The 20,807-nt window shown below is 35.5% G+C and overlaps 1 protein-coding gene across 3 annotated transcripts; it reads right to left on the bottom strand.

Moving 5' to 3' along the window:
- On the bottom strand, positions 1-20,627 carry LOC108910042 (armadillo segment polarity protein). Of its 3 annotated transcripts, none has more exons than XM_018714535.2 (11): positions 20,533-20,627; positions 20,141-20,199; positions 19,096-19,386; positions 13,715-14,433; positions 13,358-13,543; positions 12,876-13,301; positions 7,946-8,258; positions 7,732-7,883; positions 7,368-7,464; positions 2,809-2,858; positions 874-965 (listed from the first exon to the last, which is right to left on the bottom strand). In XM_018714535.2, exons 2-10 carry the CDS (start codon positions 20,172-20,174, stop codon positions 2,833-2,835), a joined length of 2,244 nt encoding a protein of 747 aa, XP_018570051.1. In that variant the 5' UTR covers positions 20,175-20,199; positions 20,533-20,627; the 3' UTR covers positions 874-965; positions 2,809-2,832. The 3 variants fall into 3 exon arrangements, with proteins under 3 accessions (XP_018570050.1, XP_018570051.1, XP_018570052.1); XM_018714536.2 differs by having other exon boundaries at positions 924-965; positions 2,817-2,858; XM_018714534.2 differs by lacking the exon at positions 2,809-2,858 and having other exon boundaries at positions 1-965.
- Between the last annotated feature and the right edge of the window lie 180 nt (positions 20,628-20,807).

Genomic DNA, 20,807 nt, shown 5'->3' with positions numbered 1-20,807 from the left:
TTTTTTTACAGTTAGAAATTTAATGGTCAGCTATAAATTTCATGCATAATCATTGTTCAGATAGGCAGTGCCCCTGTAATTAACAATCTACCCTGTTCAAGAAAAGATGTTCCTGTAATATTTTAAATATGAAACAAAAAAATCAATAAAAAAAATTGTGCGACAGAGACAACAGTAAAATTATCATTTAAATAATAAGAATAACAAAAACATCCTATCACTATTTGTATATAATAATAATATGATAAATACTGACTTATTACTTAAACATAAGTAATCTTTTCCATTAAAAAAAATTATGAATCGAGGCTATAAAAACTAATATTAAAGGTGAAACGCAAAAGACTACATTTGATATCCAAATTTACTAGCCGAAAATTATACCGAGCCAAAATAATAGAAATCAAATGCCACTTTCTACATAAAACTTTTAAAACAGTTAAATAGCTGCGAAAAAGATTAAATACATATATAGTATATATTTATAAAAAAACTAACACAATAAAGTCTTATAGCTAGACAATTTTTTAACTTAATGTCTAAATTGTAAATCACAAAATTATTTCACTTTTTTACTCGACCTAACAAATATATCATGGGCATAAAACGTCCCTCTCCCGCAACCGAAACTAATAAAACTGCAATGTTCCAATTACATAAATACCCTTTTTGATCGAAAGTTGTGAATACATGAATATACATTTGTATGTCGTCGACAATGTTTTCTCCAAAGTTGGGATGAAAAGTGAAACGGTTTATGATTTACAAGTCAGTGTCGTACCATGCGGCAACTTGATTGTTGTCTTGGGGAGGGGTGGGGAGCTGATCGATAGTGTCAAAGTTGAGATCGGGATCGGCGCCGGTCACATCCATGGCGTCAAGGGCACTGTACGTGGACCCGTTGCCCCCACCGCCGTGCGAGCCGATCTCTAGACCTTGCATATCTATTGGTATCTGGTCATACCCTGCAATACCACAACTCTTTTAGTTATAGTAATTTTTTAGCCGTTGTATCTTAAAATGAAGCATGATTTTTCAAAATTCTATGGATCCTTCAAATTAGTTAATTTAAAACGATCACCCTGTACATAAAATTAGCCAGAAAAAAGTAAATTGCAGATATTCAACTAGCACACGTTTGATATTTAACTCTTATACAGAGTGTCTTCTAATTCTGTCATATGTTCAGGCCATTTCTTTTTTATTTTAGAAAAAAAAAACAACTTCAATTTGAGATATTTATATAAAAACCAGGGTCATTCAAATATGAACCGAATTTTTTTGTTTATCCACCCTGTTTGAGCAGTAAACAGGCTGCGGTTCCAGGAATGGTTAGGTAGTTGTTATAGGGAAGAGGTCGGTACGCGTAGAAGTCATCCCTCGCCGATCAGTTATCATCATCAGTAGCACCATGAGTGAGCAAGACGTTCCTACGTTTGTTGTGCAACGAATTATTATTCAATTAATCGTGAATGAGGGTGTTAAATCGACTGAGATTTTCACGAGACTTAAAAAACAGTTTGGGATGACACACTATCATGAACCCAGGTATTTGACTGGGCCACAAAATTTCGAAGTGGCCGAGAAAGAGTAGAGAATGAAAGCCACAGCCGTCGACCTCGATCGAGTGTCAGTGACACCAACAGTCAGGCCGTTACCAACCTCGTGGAAGCTAACCGACGCCTAACTGTGGACGACATTGCAGCAAAGATAGGCATAAGTGTTGAGAGCATCCACACAATTCTTGCTGAATAGCTTGGGTTGCGTAAATTGTCCGTGAGGTGGGTCTCACATCTCCTTATGGAGCAACACAGAAATGCCCGGAAAGAGATCTGTCAAAGGCTTCTAACTCGATATGAAGAAAAAGGGGGAGCCATTTTTAAACCGCACTGTGACCGTGGACGAGACATGGGTGCATCACTACACCCTAGAAAGCAGAAGGGTGAGCAAGGAATGGAGGAAAAGTGGAGAGAGACCTCCGATCAAAGCCAAATCTGGTTTGTCGGTAAGGAAAGTTCTGACGACCGTGTTTTGAGATGCCAAGGGTGTGTTGCTGATCGATTTTCTGTACGATTGAAGGACCGTGAATGCGGCATACTACTGTCACCTACTTGATGAGGTGAATGCCACCTATCGCCAGAAACGATGTCACCAACCCATTCGCGACATTCTTCTTCACGATAATGCTCGACCACATACAGCAGCCCTCACCTGTGGAAAACTCATGGAAACTATGTAGAAAAATAATGTATTATTGTCTTAATTGTATCTGTTACCAATAAAGTAAAAAAAATCTGGTTCATATTTGAATGACCCTCGTACCTACGAATATATTTGATATTGGAGCTATTGCAAATTTTATGAAGAATTTTTTTGCAAATTCACAAATAAAGTTTTCGTACTCGGGATACAATCGTGTGGCATTGTATCTGAAAAATCTGTATTAGATATTTTTGCTTAAAAATTCTCACAATACCTAATTAACACTTTTTAATAAAAAATGAATGAAGAACAACCTCCTCAATTGTGTCAGATTTAGAAAACATCCTGAGTTTTTTATAGTGGACGAAAATTTTAAAACATGACCTAAATTTTGTGACAGGATGTTTAAGAAATATATTAATGTGTTAATAGCCAGCATTTTTCAACCTAAAAACTTATTCTTTAAGCAGAATGTTAGTATTATCGGTTAGCTTACCCAAATTCGGTGAAAACCTCGAAATTTCTCAAAAAAATGGTTTACAAAAAATTAAAAACAAACGTCATGCTTCTAAACCTACCACAATCACACACAAACATGCTACGTACAATTTCACCTTAATATGTTAGATGTTAGAGGGAATAATCCTGAAATCCATCTAAGGAGTAAAAGAATACCAGTGTAAGTAATTATCCTTAAATATACAAAAAAACTGAATTTTTTTGCAACGTCAACATACAAAGTGTCAAGATTTATAATTTTGCAGGTCATTAACGTAGTCATAAATGAAGATCAAACTCATATTTGTAAACTGTAACTTTCTGGAAATTGTAAATCTTAAGCCTGCTATGATTTTTGTTAAGTGCAATTTTTGAGTGTTGTTAACCCTACGGATTTATTTGTAGATCAAGATTTTTTTAAAAATTTGTCTTTGTTAATTTAATTCAACGACTGTCCTAGATTCTAAACATCAGCCAAATGATTTTGTAATGGGCCAAGTCATCAATCGTGTAGTTATAAGGATTTGAAAAATCGATTCATGCGCACAAATAGAGGCAATTTGATAAGATGTAGCTAATAATCCAGGGACTTTAATAAGACCAATGGTATTTATTATTAATTCCAATCTGTAAAACATTTAAACACCAACTTCAGAAAGAGGAAAACGAACAACTTCCAAGAATTTGTGCTACAGATTTCTAAGGATATGTGTATCCACAGTGTTAACAACACTGATAGATCAGAGCGGATCTGTTTTGAGGTGGATGTGAGAGGGGACAAGCTGGATTTGCAACAAGCTTTCTGGATTACCTTCAGTACAACTCACATAATAAAAGCGTAGATCTCTAGATCTGGGCGAGGTCCGGAACATTTTCAAAATTGTAAAAATGTTTAAAAAATTTCAAAAAAATACCTATTTTATCCGAGTTTTTTACTTATATCTTGGAACCTATGCATTTTGGAAGAATATTGAAGAGGAAAAAAGTTTTAGAATTGAATTTTGCACAATATACTGCAAGTTAAAAATGTTATTTATTGCCGTTGTTGCAAAATAACAATAATCGATGAAAAAAGGCAAAAAAATTAAGTTTTTTGGATAATTTTGTGGGTACACATGTTTGCAAGTGACCCATATTTGAAAGCACAACGTCAAGAGCGCCGCAGGATGCCGCCGGACGAACCAGCGTTCCAAGAAGGGCTGCTGGTGCCGGCCACCAGACGCGTACCCGATATACGACCGACTTCAACCACAAGGCACTCTCCAACTACTCTCCAACGAACACTCACCCCGTTAGCACGTCTTTCCATACACAAGTTTTCTGTACACTAGTTTTCAATAAAATTATTTATTATTACCGTTGAGAGAGCGTTTATTTCTTGCTGTACAGCGAAAGCAACCCTCAATTTTTTAAAAATATTGCTCCGAGGGCATTCTAATTTTGGAAAAAAAAGCTTTAGTGTGATAAAACAACAAATCAATTTCATTAAAATCGGTTCGATAGTTTTCACAAAATAATTTTTTCGAATTTTAAAAATTTTGTACAGCATCAAATAAAGCATCTAGATACTTGAAAATGTTTTCACATAGAAAAGACTGCTAAACCTTTCAAATGGTTTTTGAAAAATTGAATTAGGATGGCCACAGTAAATTTTTAAAGTTAACACCTATTTTTTATTATTAAACAATTAGATTACATTTATCAATTTACAATTTAGTTTTTTCAAAAATTATAATTTAAAAATTGAAAAAATAGTGTTAACTTTAAACATTTACTGTGGACATCCTAATGAACCGATTTCAAATTTTCAAAAACCATTTGAAAGGTTGAGCGGTCTTTTCTATGTGAAAAAATGTTCAAGCATCTATATGCCTTATTTGAGGCTGTGCAAACTTTTTAAAATCCAAAAAAATTTTTTTTTAATTTTTTCAAAAATTTATTTTGTGAAAACTATTGAACAGATTTTAATGAAATTTGGTGTGTTGTTTTATACTATAAAAGTTTTTTTTTACCAAAATTAGAATGCCCTCAGATCAATTAAAACATTTAAAAAAAAAATTGCCTTATTTCATCAATTATTGCTATTTTGCAACATCGGCAATAAATTTAAACATTTTTAAGTTACAGTATATTGTGCAAATTTCAATTCTAAAACTTTTTTCCTCTTTTTTTTTCTTCCAGAATGCATAGGATCCAAGATATAAGTAAAAAAATTTTTTTAAACATTTTTGCAATTTTGAAAATGTTCCGTACCTCGCCCAGATCTAGGGATTTACACTTTTATTATGTGAATTTTACTGAAGGTATTCCAGCAAAAATTAGCATGTTCCTATTTGCATCCAAGAAGTGGGATATTTCGACAGATCCGCCCGAGTCTATGAGGAATTTGAATACTATAACATGGTATTCTACAGCTTTGTCTAAAAGGTAAATACTGCTTCCCCACATTAATTAGTGAAAATTGAGGTAAGAAATTGGAAATTATTAGATTTTTAAATTAGCACACTTATAAAATTGAAAAATTCTGTCAAAAATAGTATCTGGAATTTGTCATTTAAAAATTTCGCATAAAGTAGATTTAAACTTCGTTTTTGATGGAAAGTTGGTATAACTGTATTTTACTCCGACACGAAGTATGAGCGTGATCTGAAGAGTTTACTGCTGTTAATTTTGTTAGTCCCCCTAAAAGTTTGTGCTATCAAAGGAATCTCTTGTACTGAATAGTTGAAAATGTTGGGAAAGACGTACAATAATTTGGTTTCATCGAATAGTACAAAGCATTTAAACATGGCCGAGAAGTGGTTGACGATTTCTCACATTCTGGTTGTCCTTCAGCATCTTAAACTGAAGAAAACATCAATAGTGAGGGAAATGGTGCTTGCAAACCATCGTTATTGTTTGAAAGAGCTGACATATGAAAGAAAATATGTCCACAAATCAGTTCACACCAAAAAGAGCATCGCAGACATGTTGCCAAAGACGTGCTTGAAAGAGCTAATTCGGACTTTACATTCATGCAACACATTATAAGGGGTGACAAGACATGGGTTTAGGTTTACGAGTTTGACATGCAAACGAGCCAACAAGTTCGGGAATGGAGCTTTTCTAATAAACCCCAACCAAAAAAAACCACGACAAAGTAATTCAAAAATCAAAGTTATGTTGACTCATTCTTCTGAAAAAGGCGTTTCAGAGAGTATCTGCCACGAAAGACCAGATTTATGGAAGGACAATTCTTGGATTTTGTACCACAGTAATGCACAATGAACGAATTTTTGGCCAAAAACTCAACGAATGTAATCAAGCAGCCACCGTATTTGTCATATATGGCCCCTGTTGACTTTTCCTCTTTCCCAAACTCAAATTATCACTTTGTAGAACACGTTTTGAGTAGCTGAAGGAGTTTTGAAGACCATACTGGAATATGCGTTTCAAAAGTATTTTGAAGACTGGGTTGTTCATTGGAATAAGTACATTACAGTAGAACCTCGGTTATCCGACCTCGCTTTATCCGTCTTCCCGATTTTCCGACATCGTAGCCGAAACGGCGATTCCATGTTAATAGACGTTCATCCGTATTATTTGACATTTGACAACCTATGCCCGATTCCTGCTGTTTTATTTAAAAAAATAATATTAAAAATAAATGAACCCGGATTATCTGACTTTTTCCATTATCCACAATAGGTCGGATAATTGTCTTCTATTGACAAATTCCAGATACTTTTTTCACAGAATGTATTACATTTGTGAAAAAATGACAAACAAAATATTTTTAAAATCAACTATAAAAATTATAGTAATTTAGCAAGTTATAATTCTTAAATATGTGCATTTGTATGATCGACTTAAAAAAATATACCAGGTATAGCAAACGTACCGGAACGGCAGAATAACTCGGCAGGAGAGCATTTTAGAGAAAAATGTTAAATACAAGACTTTCAGAATTTCTTTCATTTGAAAAATCACGTTTGATCTTGAAATGATCTTCCAAGGATAGCCAGGGAGAAATCCTGAAACTCTTGTATTTAACATTCATCTCTAAAATGTTCTTCCACCGAGTTATTCTGCCGTTCCGGTACTTTTGTTAGTTTGACTTTGTGGGGGCCCCAAGGTCAAAAGGGAGGGGTCACTCAAGGTCATATCTGAATGTAAAATTTTCCGCTCTTTTAATTTCTGGGGTCAAAAGTATAGGGTCCCATTTGAAAAATCACATTTGACCTTGAAATGATCTTTAAGGTCAAGGTCAATGTTAAGGTCACCATCGGATAGCTAGGGAGAAATCCTGAAACTTTTGTATTTAACATTTTTCTCCAAAATGCTCTCAACAAGTTATACTGCCATTCCGGTACTTTTGCTATATCCTGTATATTTGACCTTCATTCTTTTTATTTACTTAGTAAATGGCCTGTACACCTATAAATCGGGACACCCTGCGTAGCATTTTAAAATGCATTTTACGGTGAAAACAGGACCCGAGTTATTAATTTTTTTTATTTTTTAAGAATGAATTATGCATAGTGAAGGTTAAAGCTATAATAGATACGACGAAATTTGGCATAAAAATTTAATTACTGTAACAAAATGTGTATCTAACCCTTCCCTAAGTGTGCGCATATTAATTCGTGGTTAAGTGTTAGCAAACAACGTCCAGTGTCGAGTCTTACCTTGCTGCTGGTAAGGTCTTCCGCCGTGGCTGCTGTGCACGCTAGGGGGTCCCTGGGTATACATATTATCGTAGGCCTGATCGGGACTCAAAATATCCTAAAAATGATCAACGAAAAGGTGCAAACAAAATAAAAGAACAAACAGAAAAAATCGTAATAGTCTAAATATCGCTAAATGAGGCTAAATTAAGAAAATCCAAGGCAACATTGACAGAAATTAAATCGTAGATACTTACCTTCAAGTGATACAGGTCGAGACAAATGAAAAATTATTTTAGAAAATATTGAACTTTTAAAATTTTGCAAGTTTTATCACGCGATTATAGTAAGATTTTAATTAATGCCTTTAATAACGGATTCGTACCTGTAGATCAGCCCCCATCCCCAGGTCGGGGTTCCAGAGGTTCTCTTCTCGGAACAACGAATTGGTCAGCTCCATGGATAGCCGCTTTTTGTAATCTTGGGGCTTGTCCTCGCTCATTCTAAAAAGTACTGCGGCTGCATACGTAGCCACACCTGAACGAATAAACAAAAATATTCCACGACATGAAACACTTGGAAGTGTAACAATGACTCACCCTCATTCCTTGAATGCAAAAGCTCGGTGAGAGGCGCCGTAGCCCCTTCCTGTTCTATCATCTCGGCGCCTTCCTTATCGGCGGCGAGTTCACAAAGCACCCCGGCCGCTACACGTTGTATGTTTTCTATGTCGTTGAACAGCAACTGCACGAATATCGGGATCACCATTTGCTGCCTGATTATTGCTCTGTTGTGGGATTCTCTTGCCAGGATGTGTAACGCCCCTACCGTTCCTTCTACTATTTCCTCCATACGGACTCCGTCTGCGTATGTTCCCGGCTGTTGGCTTCCACCGCTAGTCACACTAGTTCGCTAAATATACATTTTTTATTTAATTTTACAATCAATCAATCAATCAATCAATAAGTGATGGCAAAAGCTAAAGAAGACGAGTTTAATAAAATAATTATAAAATAACAGAATACAATAAAATAATAAACCAATTGAAAAATGAATAGATTACATAAGAACAACTGATATATTCCAATATATTAATTGCTGCAGGTGGTTTTCACTCCCGCACGATCTCGAAAAGTGGCCATTTTACAATATCAAAGGCTTTTTTCGCGAACCGCGATGCGCCCCGACGTCCTTCTTTTATGTTGCAGGAGCATTTCGGTCGAGGTTTTTCCACGTTTTCTTCTTCGTTGCCATAGGAAGTTTACGAAGGGTATTTTTTACTTTTTAAAGCCGAAATTTGCTTTTTAAAAAGGTTCTGCACCTTGCATTTCTCTCTCGCGAAATCCCACTATTTTCGTTAACTCGGGATTATTTCGCCCAAAATGCTATTTTCGCGGTGTCATATTTGCCTTTTTGGGTACGGCCAGCACCAGCGCTCTGTTCCGAGATGGAGCCAGAACTTTTCTCTTTGTGTACGACCAGCTCCCGCGACCCGGCGACGTGCTCCTTCCGCTACCGGGACGCTTTTCCGATACCGCGTCGCAACGTTCTCTCTCTTCTATATCGCCCTCAACTTTTATTAGGTCCAAATGTAACAGAATTTAAAACGAGATTAAGAATATTTTGATACAAACTGTCACTGCGGTAGAAACGTCTGAACTGTCAAAACTTAATTTTCCGATTGCGACGTTCTCCGCGGCCCACAGTGGGGCAGAATCCCAAAAAGCTGGCCAAGAGTCAAAAAATAAAGTTTTTAATTCGGTAATTTTTACTGTTGGATTGGCTAGAGTAATATCCCAAGTCTCAGAATCCATTACTATGAGGGTCAAATTCCCTATACCTGCTTTTTAAATCATTACAAAGGCGACCGCTGCTCGAGCAACATCTTGCTCGTGCGTAGGGACAGAACTAATAGTTGTGTTTAAATGGTTATAAAATTTCGTAGAGTTCACCGATTTATCTCTAACAAAATGGAATCAACTCATAAATGTACGTAGATTATGAATATGTAGGTTAAANTGAATAGATTACATAAGAACAACTGATATATTCCAATATATTAATTGCTGCAGGTGGTTTTCACTCCCGCACGGATCTCAAAAAGTGGCCATTTTACAATATCGGCTTTTTTTGCGAGCCGCGATGCGCCCAGACGTCCTTCTTTTATGTTGCAATAGCATTTCGGTGGGTTTTCCATGTTTTCCTAGGTAAATTTTCATTTTCCCGGGACTCCTCGGCGAAAACGGCAAATTTTTCTGTGTGGAAGAGAGACAGAATCTGACGGGAACGCCCACCAATGGACGTTTTGAGGGTCGATTTAAAATACTCAACTTTGCTCAACTTTTATGCGCGACTTTCGTCCTTTCTTCGTCGCCACAGGAAGTTTTCGAAGGGTATTTTTTACTTTTTAACGCCAAAATTTGCTTTTTAAAAAGGTTCTGCACCTTGCATTTCTCTCGCGAAACCCCAATATTTTCGTTTAATTTTTAATATTTCGAAAATTTTTGTTTACTTCGGCTATGAATAGGAATTCAAATAACAATACGGACAAACTCTGTCTGTAGTAGGATCGTATTCGATGCAAAGTAGAGCAAAAAGTTGTCGGTCAAAGGAAAATCGTGTCACCATTTTTAGGAGGCGAAAGATGAACCATTTCAAATTTAAAATGAAATTGAATGTAAAATCTGAAATACCGCTACATACGCACTGTATTCTGATGGTAGCTGTAGTGGCCCAGGTGTATCCAGTGTACGAAGTGGTCGGTTATACGTCAAAGACTAACCTGGCGAGCTTGGTCGTAAATCAGAGACCGCCTCCAAAAAACAAGTAAACAACAGTAGCACGTACAGAGGTAAAATGTAGTACTTAATATGTGGAATTTATAAAACAAATTGGATTTATAATAAATTACATTTAAAATAAATAGTTTACGAGAATAAAGGAATTTTTGTAGGATTAAGGGTGTCAGACGTGAACTAATCCCTTCGTCCCTTCATAATGAATGAAGAAATTATTCAATTTCTAAACCCCTTAAAAGCGTATTGCACTGGATCCCTTGACGGGCAATGACTAATTACTTCGCGCATCGAATATGATATTACTATAGAGGCAATGATGGCTGAGTGGTAAGTGTCGCGTTGCAACCCGGAGGTCGATGGTTCGAATCTCGCATGGGATCCCTAAGAATTTTTTTTTTACTTTTACCGTATTTTACTTTCATTATGGAGTTCTCTTTTTAAATCTTTTCATAAGAAAAAAATATAACTATTCAAATAGGTTTCTATATACAGGATGTCTAAAAATATTGCGTTGAATTTTGGTCCAGAGATAATTATGAAGTTACGATGTTGACGACTTTTATAAACAGTGTTCCAAAACATGTTATATTTGCCAACCAGCAAGGAAAGCATCATGCAGTGGTGCTCAAGCCACACGCAGCCCGGCCCAACGGGCCGAGGGCCCAAGAGAAAGGTCAACTCTGCACTAGCCGAGTTTGCCGACCTTTCTAGTAAAGACATAAAAAGCACTGTCTCTTCTGATAGTCCTAAGAGGAAAATGAAATTCAATTTTGAAAAGCAAGCAGGAACAAGGTACTGTAAAAATTGATACTTTAAATCTTTATATTACTGGGGAGAAAGTGCAAGATACAAAGAAACTGAGGAAGTTTAGACTAGATTAGAGGGTATCAACGAAAATTAAGATGTTTTTAATAAAACCTAATACTTTTAATGTAATTATACTACAGAAATGAGAAATAAATGTTAGAGGATAGTCAAAGGTAACTCCTAAAACTTTGACGAGCTGAACTGAATCCAATGTATATTATTAAAATGGTAAAGAAGATAAGGCATGAAATTCAGAGGGATTAATATCCATATCATTTCTATCACAACAATTTGATAGATTATTGTTAGTTTAAACCACTTGCAGACAATAACAAGTTGCATAAGCACCCATAAATATCATTTAGAAAGATATTAAACAACAGTGGCCTCAGTTCCAATTTAATAGATTTTAATTATACTTTGTCGCTATTTTTTTTAAAGCACTGTGTTTAGTTCATGAATCTGTGTCAATAACCTTGACCTAGTTTAGGTGAACTATATATATCAATCTGCAAGGTGCGATATGAAAATACTGCATTAGACGAGCAAAAAACAAATAGCTAACATTAATTGGAAGAAACAAGAATGACCTAATATGTAATTATATTATTACATTCATTTTAGTAATTTCGCCTCTTTCTGCGTGAAGTATTGTTTTGTGTTCTGTTAAGTTTAATTTTATAGTAAAATTTTTAGTAGTTCTTGGAAAAGTATCTTGTGTAATGCAAGTGTATAACTTTATGAAGTTATTTATTTCTGTGTGATGTGAAAATACATATATGAATCAAGAAAGATGGCTCTGCATCCCACAAATGGTACACATAACAGTTTGAGGACACAATACCTAAGAATAGGATAGGTATTGAGATTCTAGACTCTCATCTACAAATATGAGACATATTCAGAGTACTCAATTCCTTCGCCAAAAAAATTTCTTGCCGTTTATCGGACTCATTGTTTCATAGCACTGTGGACTTCATCATCAGTAGAAAACCTTTTTTCACCCATTCAGAGACGAGAAGAGATGTAAATCAGAAGGTGTCAGGTCAAGGCTGTGAGTGGGGTAGTGATGCCAACCGAATGAATTCAAACAGAATCCCTTTACGGTCCCAAAACACATTTGCCATGATTTTTCGGACCGAAACAACGGTTTTCAATTTTTTCGCTGATGGTGAGGATGGATGTCGCCACTGCATTATCGTTTCGTCTCAAGGTTGTAGTGGGCCACCCATGTTTCGTAGCCCGTCACAATACAATCAGGAAATTGTTCACCTTCCAGTTCGAAGCGCTCGAGAAAGTCCCATGAAAATGCGATTCGGTTGGCTTTTGTGTTGATCCGTTAGATAACCAAGTGTTTTAGTAATAATTTCATGCAGAAGAGATCACGATTGAGGGACCCCCACTCCTTTTTTTCATCATGAACCTTATACTCACAACACCACTTGTACACATTAGTACGATTCATCACACCATCCCCATAGTTTTAATTTTGTTAAATATCTGGAACATCAACTTTCCCTTTGAAAGAAGAAACTGGATTACAGTCCTCACCTTACAGCTGGCGGGATTCGGAATAGTGACAACTCATTTCAACATGCCACTACAACAGTTCTCAACTAACCGAGACAAATGCATTCTGCTTCCAACACCTTGGCCTTGAATGCAGCGTTGCCAACTTTGTCGAAAACAAAAACCACAGAGCATAAGTATCAATACTCTTACTTTGTGGATATGCCTCGTATATAAATGTAACAGTTAATAATATCTGATGTATGAAACATTACTGTTTGTAAGTTTATGAGAAGAAACTGGTCACTTTCTGTCACTACACAGTAGAAAAGTATTTCCCAAACATACTAACAAATATTAAATCCTAAAGCGCTTGATTTTACTACTTACAATAATTTCTGAAAAAAAAACTTACCCTTTGCGTGTCCTGGAAGGCCCTCATCAACAACTGTACCAGATGATGTATAGCGCCGTGTTCCCTCAAGGGGGCATGATTAGCTGGACATAAAGCCAAGTTCCTTATCAGACCAATGACAGCTTTAACCAGTGGCCAACGTGATGGTGGATTCAACAATTTTACTATAACTTGAATGCCGTAGTTCAATCTTACGGCATTCTGGGCCATTTCAGACTCCACGTGTCTGGACGTCAAATGTCTGAGGGCGCATACGGCGGGTTCGGTAATCTCTTCGCGATCTCCCGCACTGACGATGGTGCGAACCAGGGCATCCACACCTCCCACCTGGCAAACCGTGACTTTGTTGCGTTGGTTGTTGCAGGTGAGGTTGGACAGTATGCCGGCAGCGCAAGTGACGACGTTCACGTCTGACGAAGCAAGAACCTGCAACATAAGCAAGTGTAACATTTATGGCGCGATATGTCGCACGAATAACTAACTTGAACGAGTGACTGTAATAGACTTTCTAGTCCGTCAACTTTGGTGGCGGCATCGGACAAGTTACGAAGAGTCCAGAGACAATTTTGAACGAGACGTTGGCTGGGATTTCCCAAATGCATAGCCAAGGCTTGCATTCCACCTGCTTCGACGATGGCTGGTTTGTTGCTTGGACAAACTGATAATACCTAAAAAATTAAGTAATTCTGTATTTTGTATTCCCACTTAAAAAAAAACACGAATTTAACCACTTTTTCAGTCCTAAAGGAGTATTTCGCTTGCTCAAGTTAATGTGTCATTGATCATTTACGTCATAAACATCTTTCGCACCTAATAACGTGGTAAAATCAAAAACTAACCTTTAAAACTCGAGATGTTGTCCACAAAAGTTTCTCATAGTCGTATGACCTCATGATTCTTACGAGTTCGATAGGTCCCTGTGAAGCCAATATAATAAGTTTACTCTCTTGATTGCCATAGGCTAAGATTTGGAGGCAGTCTGTCACAATGGCCAAAAATTTAACATTATTTCTCTGTAATAAAACCACCATCTTTTGGAGTCCGCCGGCCAGCCTCACAGCCATCTTTGATCCATCTTGATGGAGCAGTAAGTTGTGCAAGGTGGTGATAGCGTAGAAAAGTACGCTTTCAACGGGAGAGCTAAGCAATTTGACTAAAGCAGGGATGCCACCACTCTTAAAAATAGCCAATAAGCCTTGTCTATGATGTGACAATTTATGCAAAGTACCGACGGCACCTTTGGTAGTTTCTAAATCGTTTGAATTTGAAATGGCTCGAACTAAAGCAGCGACCATTTGAGGGCTGTTCATGATAGCATGACGAGATGCTTCTTTCTTCGACAACTGATGGACCATCATCGCGGCTTGCGATACTACCACTTGGTCCTCGTCATTTAACAGTTTTATTAACTCGGGTATGGCTCTTGTTGCCAGATCGGCGTCATCTTGGTAGTTAATGAGGTTAACTACGGCATGTTTGAGCATTTGGCTTGGTTCTGCCAAACGCTGGACTGCGGTTTGATGGGATGGGTCAAATTGAGTGGAAGGGATCTCAATACCTTGAAAATTAAACGATCAGCTACAATACGAATTAAAAAAATTGACTTAAAGCAGTCTCAAATTTTTATGTTTGTAGGCATTCAAGATCCAGGAGGCATTACGATTGACGCCCACAAATCTAACAAATTACGTATTTATTATTTTTTATTATAAATAATACTTTTCTTACCCTTATTACAACAGTTTAAGTAACAATTTGCTTTTTAATACAGGCTTTCTTAGATCTGACGACGTCAATTGCGCAGCCCCTTGGCCGCGGACGAAACTGTAGGCAATGTCAACAATTAGATGGACCCTCTTGAACTGTATATCTAATGTATATACCAACAGTAGAGGTACCAGTAGTTGCCCTTACTGAAAACCCCAGAAATTCAATGCCACTGAATATTTTGAAAATTCCATCATTATAATTTTTTGTGGTGTTTCCAAGATATCTTTCATTTTATTAAAAAATGAACCATTTTCAACTTATTTTTCTAATTTTCAATGACATTAACAAACTCCACAGAATGTAACAGCTGTATAGTTACATATTTCTCCATAAAAGTTCACAGGACAAAATAAATATGCTACAAATATAAATTTCAATATAAACTAATGATGACAAATCTGAGAAATCAATGGCGCATAAATTTTGCATTTTAGTAGAGATGGCAAAGGGTATGGCCTAGAAAAAGATTGTTAATTATTTTCTTGGACTTTTCGTTAGGTGTTGAAAAAAATAATGTATTTTGAAAAAAAAATCATATGAACTTTTCTTGCGAAACCAGTAATTCTAGAGTTGTGTTTAAGTTTAATGAAGTACTTGGTAACATTAATGAAAGCTTAAAAAATTATAAATTGGAAATGGTTTGTTTTTCGAATAAAATGAGACATAAATTTTCAAAATATCTAGTGGCATCATAGACTATGGACTGGCCCTAGAAAGAGAGGTCAATCGTGCTGATGTGTGCAAGGCAGATGAAGCTAGTTGAGGCAAATACTGGTAAAACAAATGATGGTACATGGGTATACCGGTACCAAATGCCGTAAACAAACTTTGAAGTAAATGTCATGTATTGACATTATTGATTTCTTGAATTTTTGTGTGATTTAGTTAGTGTATGTGAAAGATTCGTAAAAACTAAATATCGTGTTCTGCGATAAATTGTGTAAAGAGACGTTTAAGTGGAGAAAAAATTAAATTTCATAGGTAGGAAAGACGTTATGATGGTACCATCATGTTTATACTTTTCGCATCTTTCTGAAAATAATGACCAAGTAGAGTTGTCTCCGATGATAACTTATTAGATTATATTATTTTCCCCATCCTCAAAATAAAATGTAATTTTAACGTCCAAATTTTGCCGCTTTAAATGTGTTACTCTTCAAATTATTTTTTAACATCAAACCAAATATAACGAAAAAGTTTTAACTGAAATGTACTTAGCAAAAATTTTCTTCAAATATGTTAAACAAAGAAAGCATTGACATAGTTTCAATTTATACAGTTCTTAAAAGAAAATATGAAATATTTGAAAGAACTATGTCAGAAGAGCTTGCAGTAATTTTAACCGATCGAGTTTACGATATGAGGAAAATAAATGGAGAAATACATAAATAAGGCAGTATAAAAACTATTTGGAATATTATAGCTAAAACAATTCAAATATTGTACTGTAATTAGGCCAGTAATATAATAAACACTTTTACAAACCTACACTACTGGAAAAAATGAAATTTTTTTGTCTTTTGGTTTCTATATTATTTTTATTAAGTCTTTGAATACGGCCTAACAGAAAAAAGGGGTAAGGAATCGAGTATAGCTAGCTGATTGGTTGAATTAAATGTAGCGCGCTGCAGTCGAAATTCTGTGAACGAAGCTTAAGCCCTTACTAGCTTCATCTCTCTCGCACACGTCTGAGCGATTGCCGTTTATATAGGCGAAATAACAGTTGGGCGAGTCCAGTAGTTTATAAGGTCTATGAGTGGCATTAAACTTCATGAGAGTTTAGTGACAATGACTCCTAGTATCTCGGTCACTGATTACCAACTTCTGATATAACTTAAGTTTGTGGACATACTTAATTAACTTCCCTGTAAATTTCAAATAGATTTATCTCTGTTTGAACGCTTAAAGAAAAGCAGATGTTCTAATTAAACCACCTTTGTCGTATCAACTACTTGAATTATTTTATATAGTTTTAAGAAAATACAAAATTTAGTTTTGAAGATATTAAAGGATAATATTAAAAATCTAAGGAAATTTTATATTATTTTTTATGTACCTAATGATGAGTTTTCTAAAACATCAAAATTTTAATGAGGCACTAGACCTTTTTTCAGTCCTCTGATTTTTTGCCAAAAAGAAACACAAATTAGTTTTTCACTTATTGAAAAAAGTGATAATTCCATTACTATTAATGATGAAACTAAAATAAAGCACGATAAACACAAATGCCAAGGATTTGCCAGTTTATATTCTGCCAAGTATTCAATCTACACGATATAATTGATATAAAATTAAGAAACGTGAGATATTTCATGTTTTCAGAAAGTTTTCCATTTGTTTTTCCAAAGAGAACATATACAACTAGTTTTTCATGCACAAATATTCTCAAGCTCACATTGAGAATTTTGCCTTTACAATACTAAGAACAATAACCTTGTTAAATGAAAGTTTAGATATTTGAAATTTCATTTTAAAGGACTTTTCCAAATTTAGCTCGCCTTATTTCAATGTATATTTTTTTAAGAAAACTCTTGGCCTTATGATGGAAATTTGTACAGAACATAAAGTGGAGATATATTTCTATTTACACCACTTTTCATTAAATTTTCTTTATCGAAATTACATATAATTATATTTTTCAACGCCTTTAGAAAGCTTTGAAAAGCATATATTTTTATACAGGGTGCGGCAAAACCGACTAAGTAGTTTCAAGGTATAACTGCTCAAGAGGTGGTGGGGAGGAGAAAGTTGCGCATGGTCTCCCTTTGTTCCGTTGGTGACCCCATTTCAGTAACCAACCCAACATGATTTGGACTGAAGCACATTGGGACTTTGCCATGCGTGCGTATTTTCAAAACAACCTACCTGTAACTGCAATGTAAAGTTTTTTGCTGACAGTTCAACATTTCACGCAACAAAACCGTTTTTAATGCAAACACAATTCGGTCCTGGGTTCAGCAGGTGGAGGAAACAGGTAGCATACTAAGAAGAGATACACATGGCAGCTGCAGATCCATCAGAATACTAGAATATGTGCAGCTTGTGAGAGCAGCAGTTGAGTTATTGCCAAGACGTTCTGCTCGAAGGCATGCTGTTGCATTGGGGATTTCAGACCGCAGTTTAAGGAAGATTTGTTATATCGATTCGAATTCCATCCCTTCAAAATAATGATTGTTTAAGAATTGATCCCAGTAGATTACGTCATCCGCCAAAATTTGTGTGAGTAGATGCTTGGACAGAGCCCTCTGGAGGCAGCTTTCTTCAGTAGCGACGAGGCACATTTTCACCTTACTGGGATTGTGAATAAACTAAAATTACCCTTGACTTAATCAAGAAAGGCCGCTACATTCCCCTAAACCAGGGGTCGGCAAGTAATTTTAGGTGATGTGCAGATTTTTTTGAAAATTTTTAACGATGTCCAGAAAAAAACTCATTCCTTACCTACTAATTTTTTATTTTAATTTGCATTCAATCAGTCAACATTTGCGGTCTTGAGTCAGTTTTTTTACTAATCTACTAACCATGAAAAAATGAAAAGGGTGGCACTCAAACGTATTGTTATCAGTAGAAATAAATATTTTTTTAATAATCTGAGTAATTATACTTTCAAAGAATTTTTGGGGGTCCAATTCTTTACCTTCTGCGGTCTGCCAGTTGCCGACCGCTGCCCTAAACTAACAGTGTGGTGTGACGTATCATAATTTGGCGTGATAGGCATACTTCTTTGAGGAGGAAGGCGCGACCATGAATTCCGGATATGTTTCAATGTTGCAAAATTTTCTGCAGCTTACAATGGAAGAGATTGTTGAAGAAAAGGAATTGAAAGACTTGTGGTTCTAACAGGCTGGCACTACAGCTCACACAGCCTGAAATTCACTTAATGTGTTGAGAGAAATGTTTCTGCGTCTCTTTAAGGGATGATGATGACCGCGCAGGTCATCAGATTTGAGCATTTGTGACTTCATTCTTGGGGATATCTAAAGAAAAAGGTGTTTAAACGTCACCCTCACACCCTGCCAGAGCCAAGAGAGCACATTATTGAAGAAGAGAATGCCATATATCACGATATATGTCAATGAGCTATTCAAAACTTCAGAGATCGTCTCCAAAAGTATATTGCTGCTAACGTCTGCCATCTTGGGGGCATTATTTTCAAAACTTAATGAATATAAAATGGTATGTACTACTAACTTCGAAAATAAAAACATTTTTTCTCTATATACCCCAATTTTTTTTATAACTCCTCAAACTGCTTAAATGGTTCTGCTGCACCTTGTATATAATAAAGAGCAACTTGGTACAGGGTATTAACATATATGTAAAGATGTAATCTCTATCTTATTCACAATTTTTGGCACGTCCTTTTTTTATAGTTCATGTTTAGAGTAGGGAACTAATACATTTGAAACATACAGTAAATAGTTGATTATCAAAAAATCTGTTTTCCTACCTTCCTCGAGTGTCTCCGGAAACATGGCAGCGCGAACCCTCTGTGAACGTGTCTGGTTGAGCTGGTTATTCATTTCATCTACTTGATCTTGGGTGAATCCTTGGTACCCCTGATCTAAATCAAACAGATCCATCTCTTCATCTTCCTTTCCAGAGAGAGATGGTACCTGTGTGGCAGCTCCAGAATGAATTCCAGAGTCAGCCATGTAAGTGTTTTGCTGCCACATAATGGTCTGCTCTTTGGACGAAGGCATTGGTAAATCTCCGGGACCTTGATAGTGTCCCTGCGACACTGAAAAGTACAAAGCTCAAGAATTATGGAATTATGAATAAAAAAATTGGGTTTAATTTTCTCAATTCATTTAGAAAATGTTACATATATATTGTTTTAAGAAAAATGCTAGTATTCAATTTAGTTCATAACTAGAAACAATAAAGTGTAAGAGATAAAATGGTGTTTTGATTGTTTACAAAGAATCAGATAACTGGCGACTTCATTTCAGAAAGTTTTAGAGTAAAAATTCTATATATATTCAATGTAAATACTGGCATATTGAGAAAATTTGCATTTGAAATTATATATTTAGGTATCTAATTAATTCAGTACTGACTTATGTAAGCAACTTTTGATTTTTTTAACATTCTTTTTTTTTAATACCACCATACTGCTACCTCTAAAAAATATTTAAAATTCTTCTGTCACAGAGGAAACAAAGATTGTATGCCATAAATAAAAATAATGTGAGACCATTTCCTGTGAAGTAACAAAAATAAATACAACACACTGATATATTTATCTCATAGATGAAACAACACTTGTATTGTATCTGTTAGAAAATAAAATATTTCCTAATAATAACTTAAAGATCATTGGCATGATGCCCAAATATGCAATTAAGTATTTGAAGAGTTATAATAATAAATTCCATACACCACTGTTTACATTTGCTGCTAATGAGTGGAACACAGTTTAATTACATAAATATTTAGATTGAGTAATTAGTCATAATAATTAACAATACAAAACTAGAACAAAATTTACTTACTTGGTCGGTTCTGGTTAGACTGCATGTAGCTCATGGTGAATCGGTGGTGATGGGCACACCTAAAAGATTACAATTCTCGGAATACTTATTACTCACGTACATATCTACTTATCAAATTTACATAAAAAAAATAGTACATCTGCCCTTGCAGGCTGGTAGTAAGGACTATTAGGGTTATTTAATAATGAAAACACGATTTTAGGTCGATGAAAAAATGTGTAACAAGTGCATTTGGTGACGAATGCATCAAGAATGCACCCACGCACAAAGCGATAAGAAATCCTCCATGTTGTACACAAAAGTTCATCGACTTTTTCTCAAGATTTTGGATTCTCTAATCCAGAAATATAAGAATAAATGGAATTGTATTGAGAAGGGTAAATTTGCCTTACCTTTCACCACTGGATCACACTTTTCTTTAACAATTCTACAATTTTTTTTGTATGCAAATCTTACGAACACAACACCGCACCCGTTGAACGACACAGATACACCATTAATAAATGCAGATCGATTTACACGTTACAAACTATTTCACTTTAAATAGTTCCTGAAACAGTTATGTATTAATGCGTATGTATATCATTTATAGGTAAAAAACATTAATAATTATTTATATATTGATAAAACATAAAGACCAATATAATAAAATAAAATATAAATTCAA

This window comes from Anoplophora glabripennis, unplaced genomic scaffold (genome assembly GCF_000390285.2).
Source record: "Anoplophora glabripennis isolate ALB-LARVAE unplaced genomic scaffold, Agla_2.0 scaffold356, whole genome shotgun sequence".
NCBI classification, from domain to species: domain Eukaryota; kingdom Metazoa; phylum Arthropoda; class Insecta; order Coleoptera; family Cerambycidae; genus Anoplophora; species Anoplophora glabripennis.
Note: the sequence above shows the minus strand (reverse complement) of the source record. Positions and strands in the feature narration are given on the sequence as shown.

Coding starts and splice junctions, on each gene's coding strand:
- LOC108910042 (XM_018714534.2), bottom strand. CDS start 20,174: ATGAGCTACATGCAGTCTAACCAGAACCGACCAA. Junction 8,259..12,875: donor CCTTCCAGGACACGCAAAGG/GTAAGTTTTTTT, acceptor ATGTATATTTAG/CGAACTAGTGTGACTAGCGG. Junction 966..7,367: donor AAGACCTTACCAGCAGCAAG/GTAAGACTCGAC, acceptor GTGGTATTGCAG/GGTATGACCAGATACCAATA.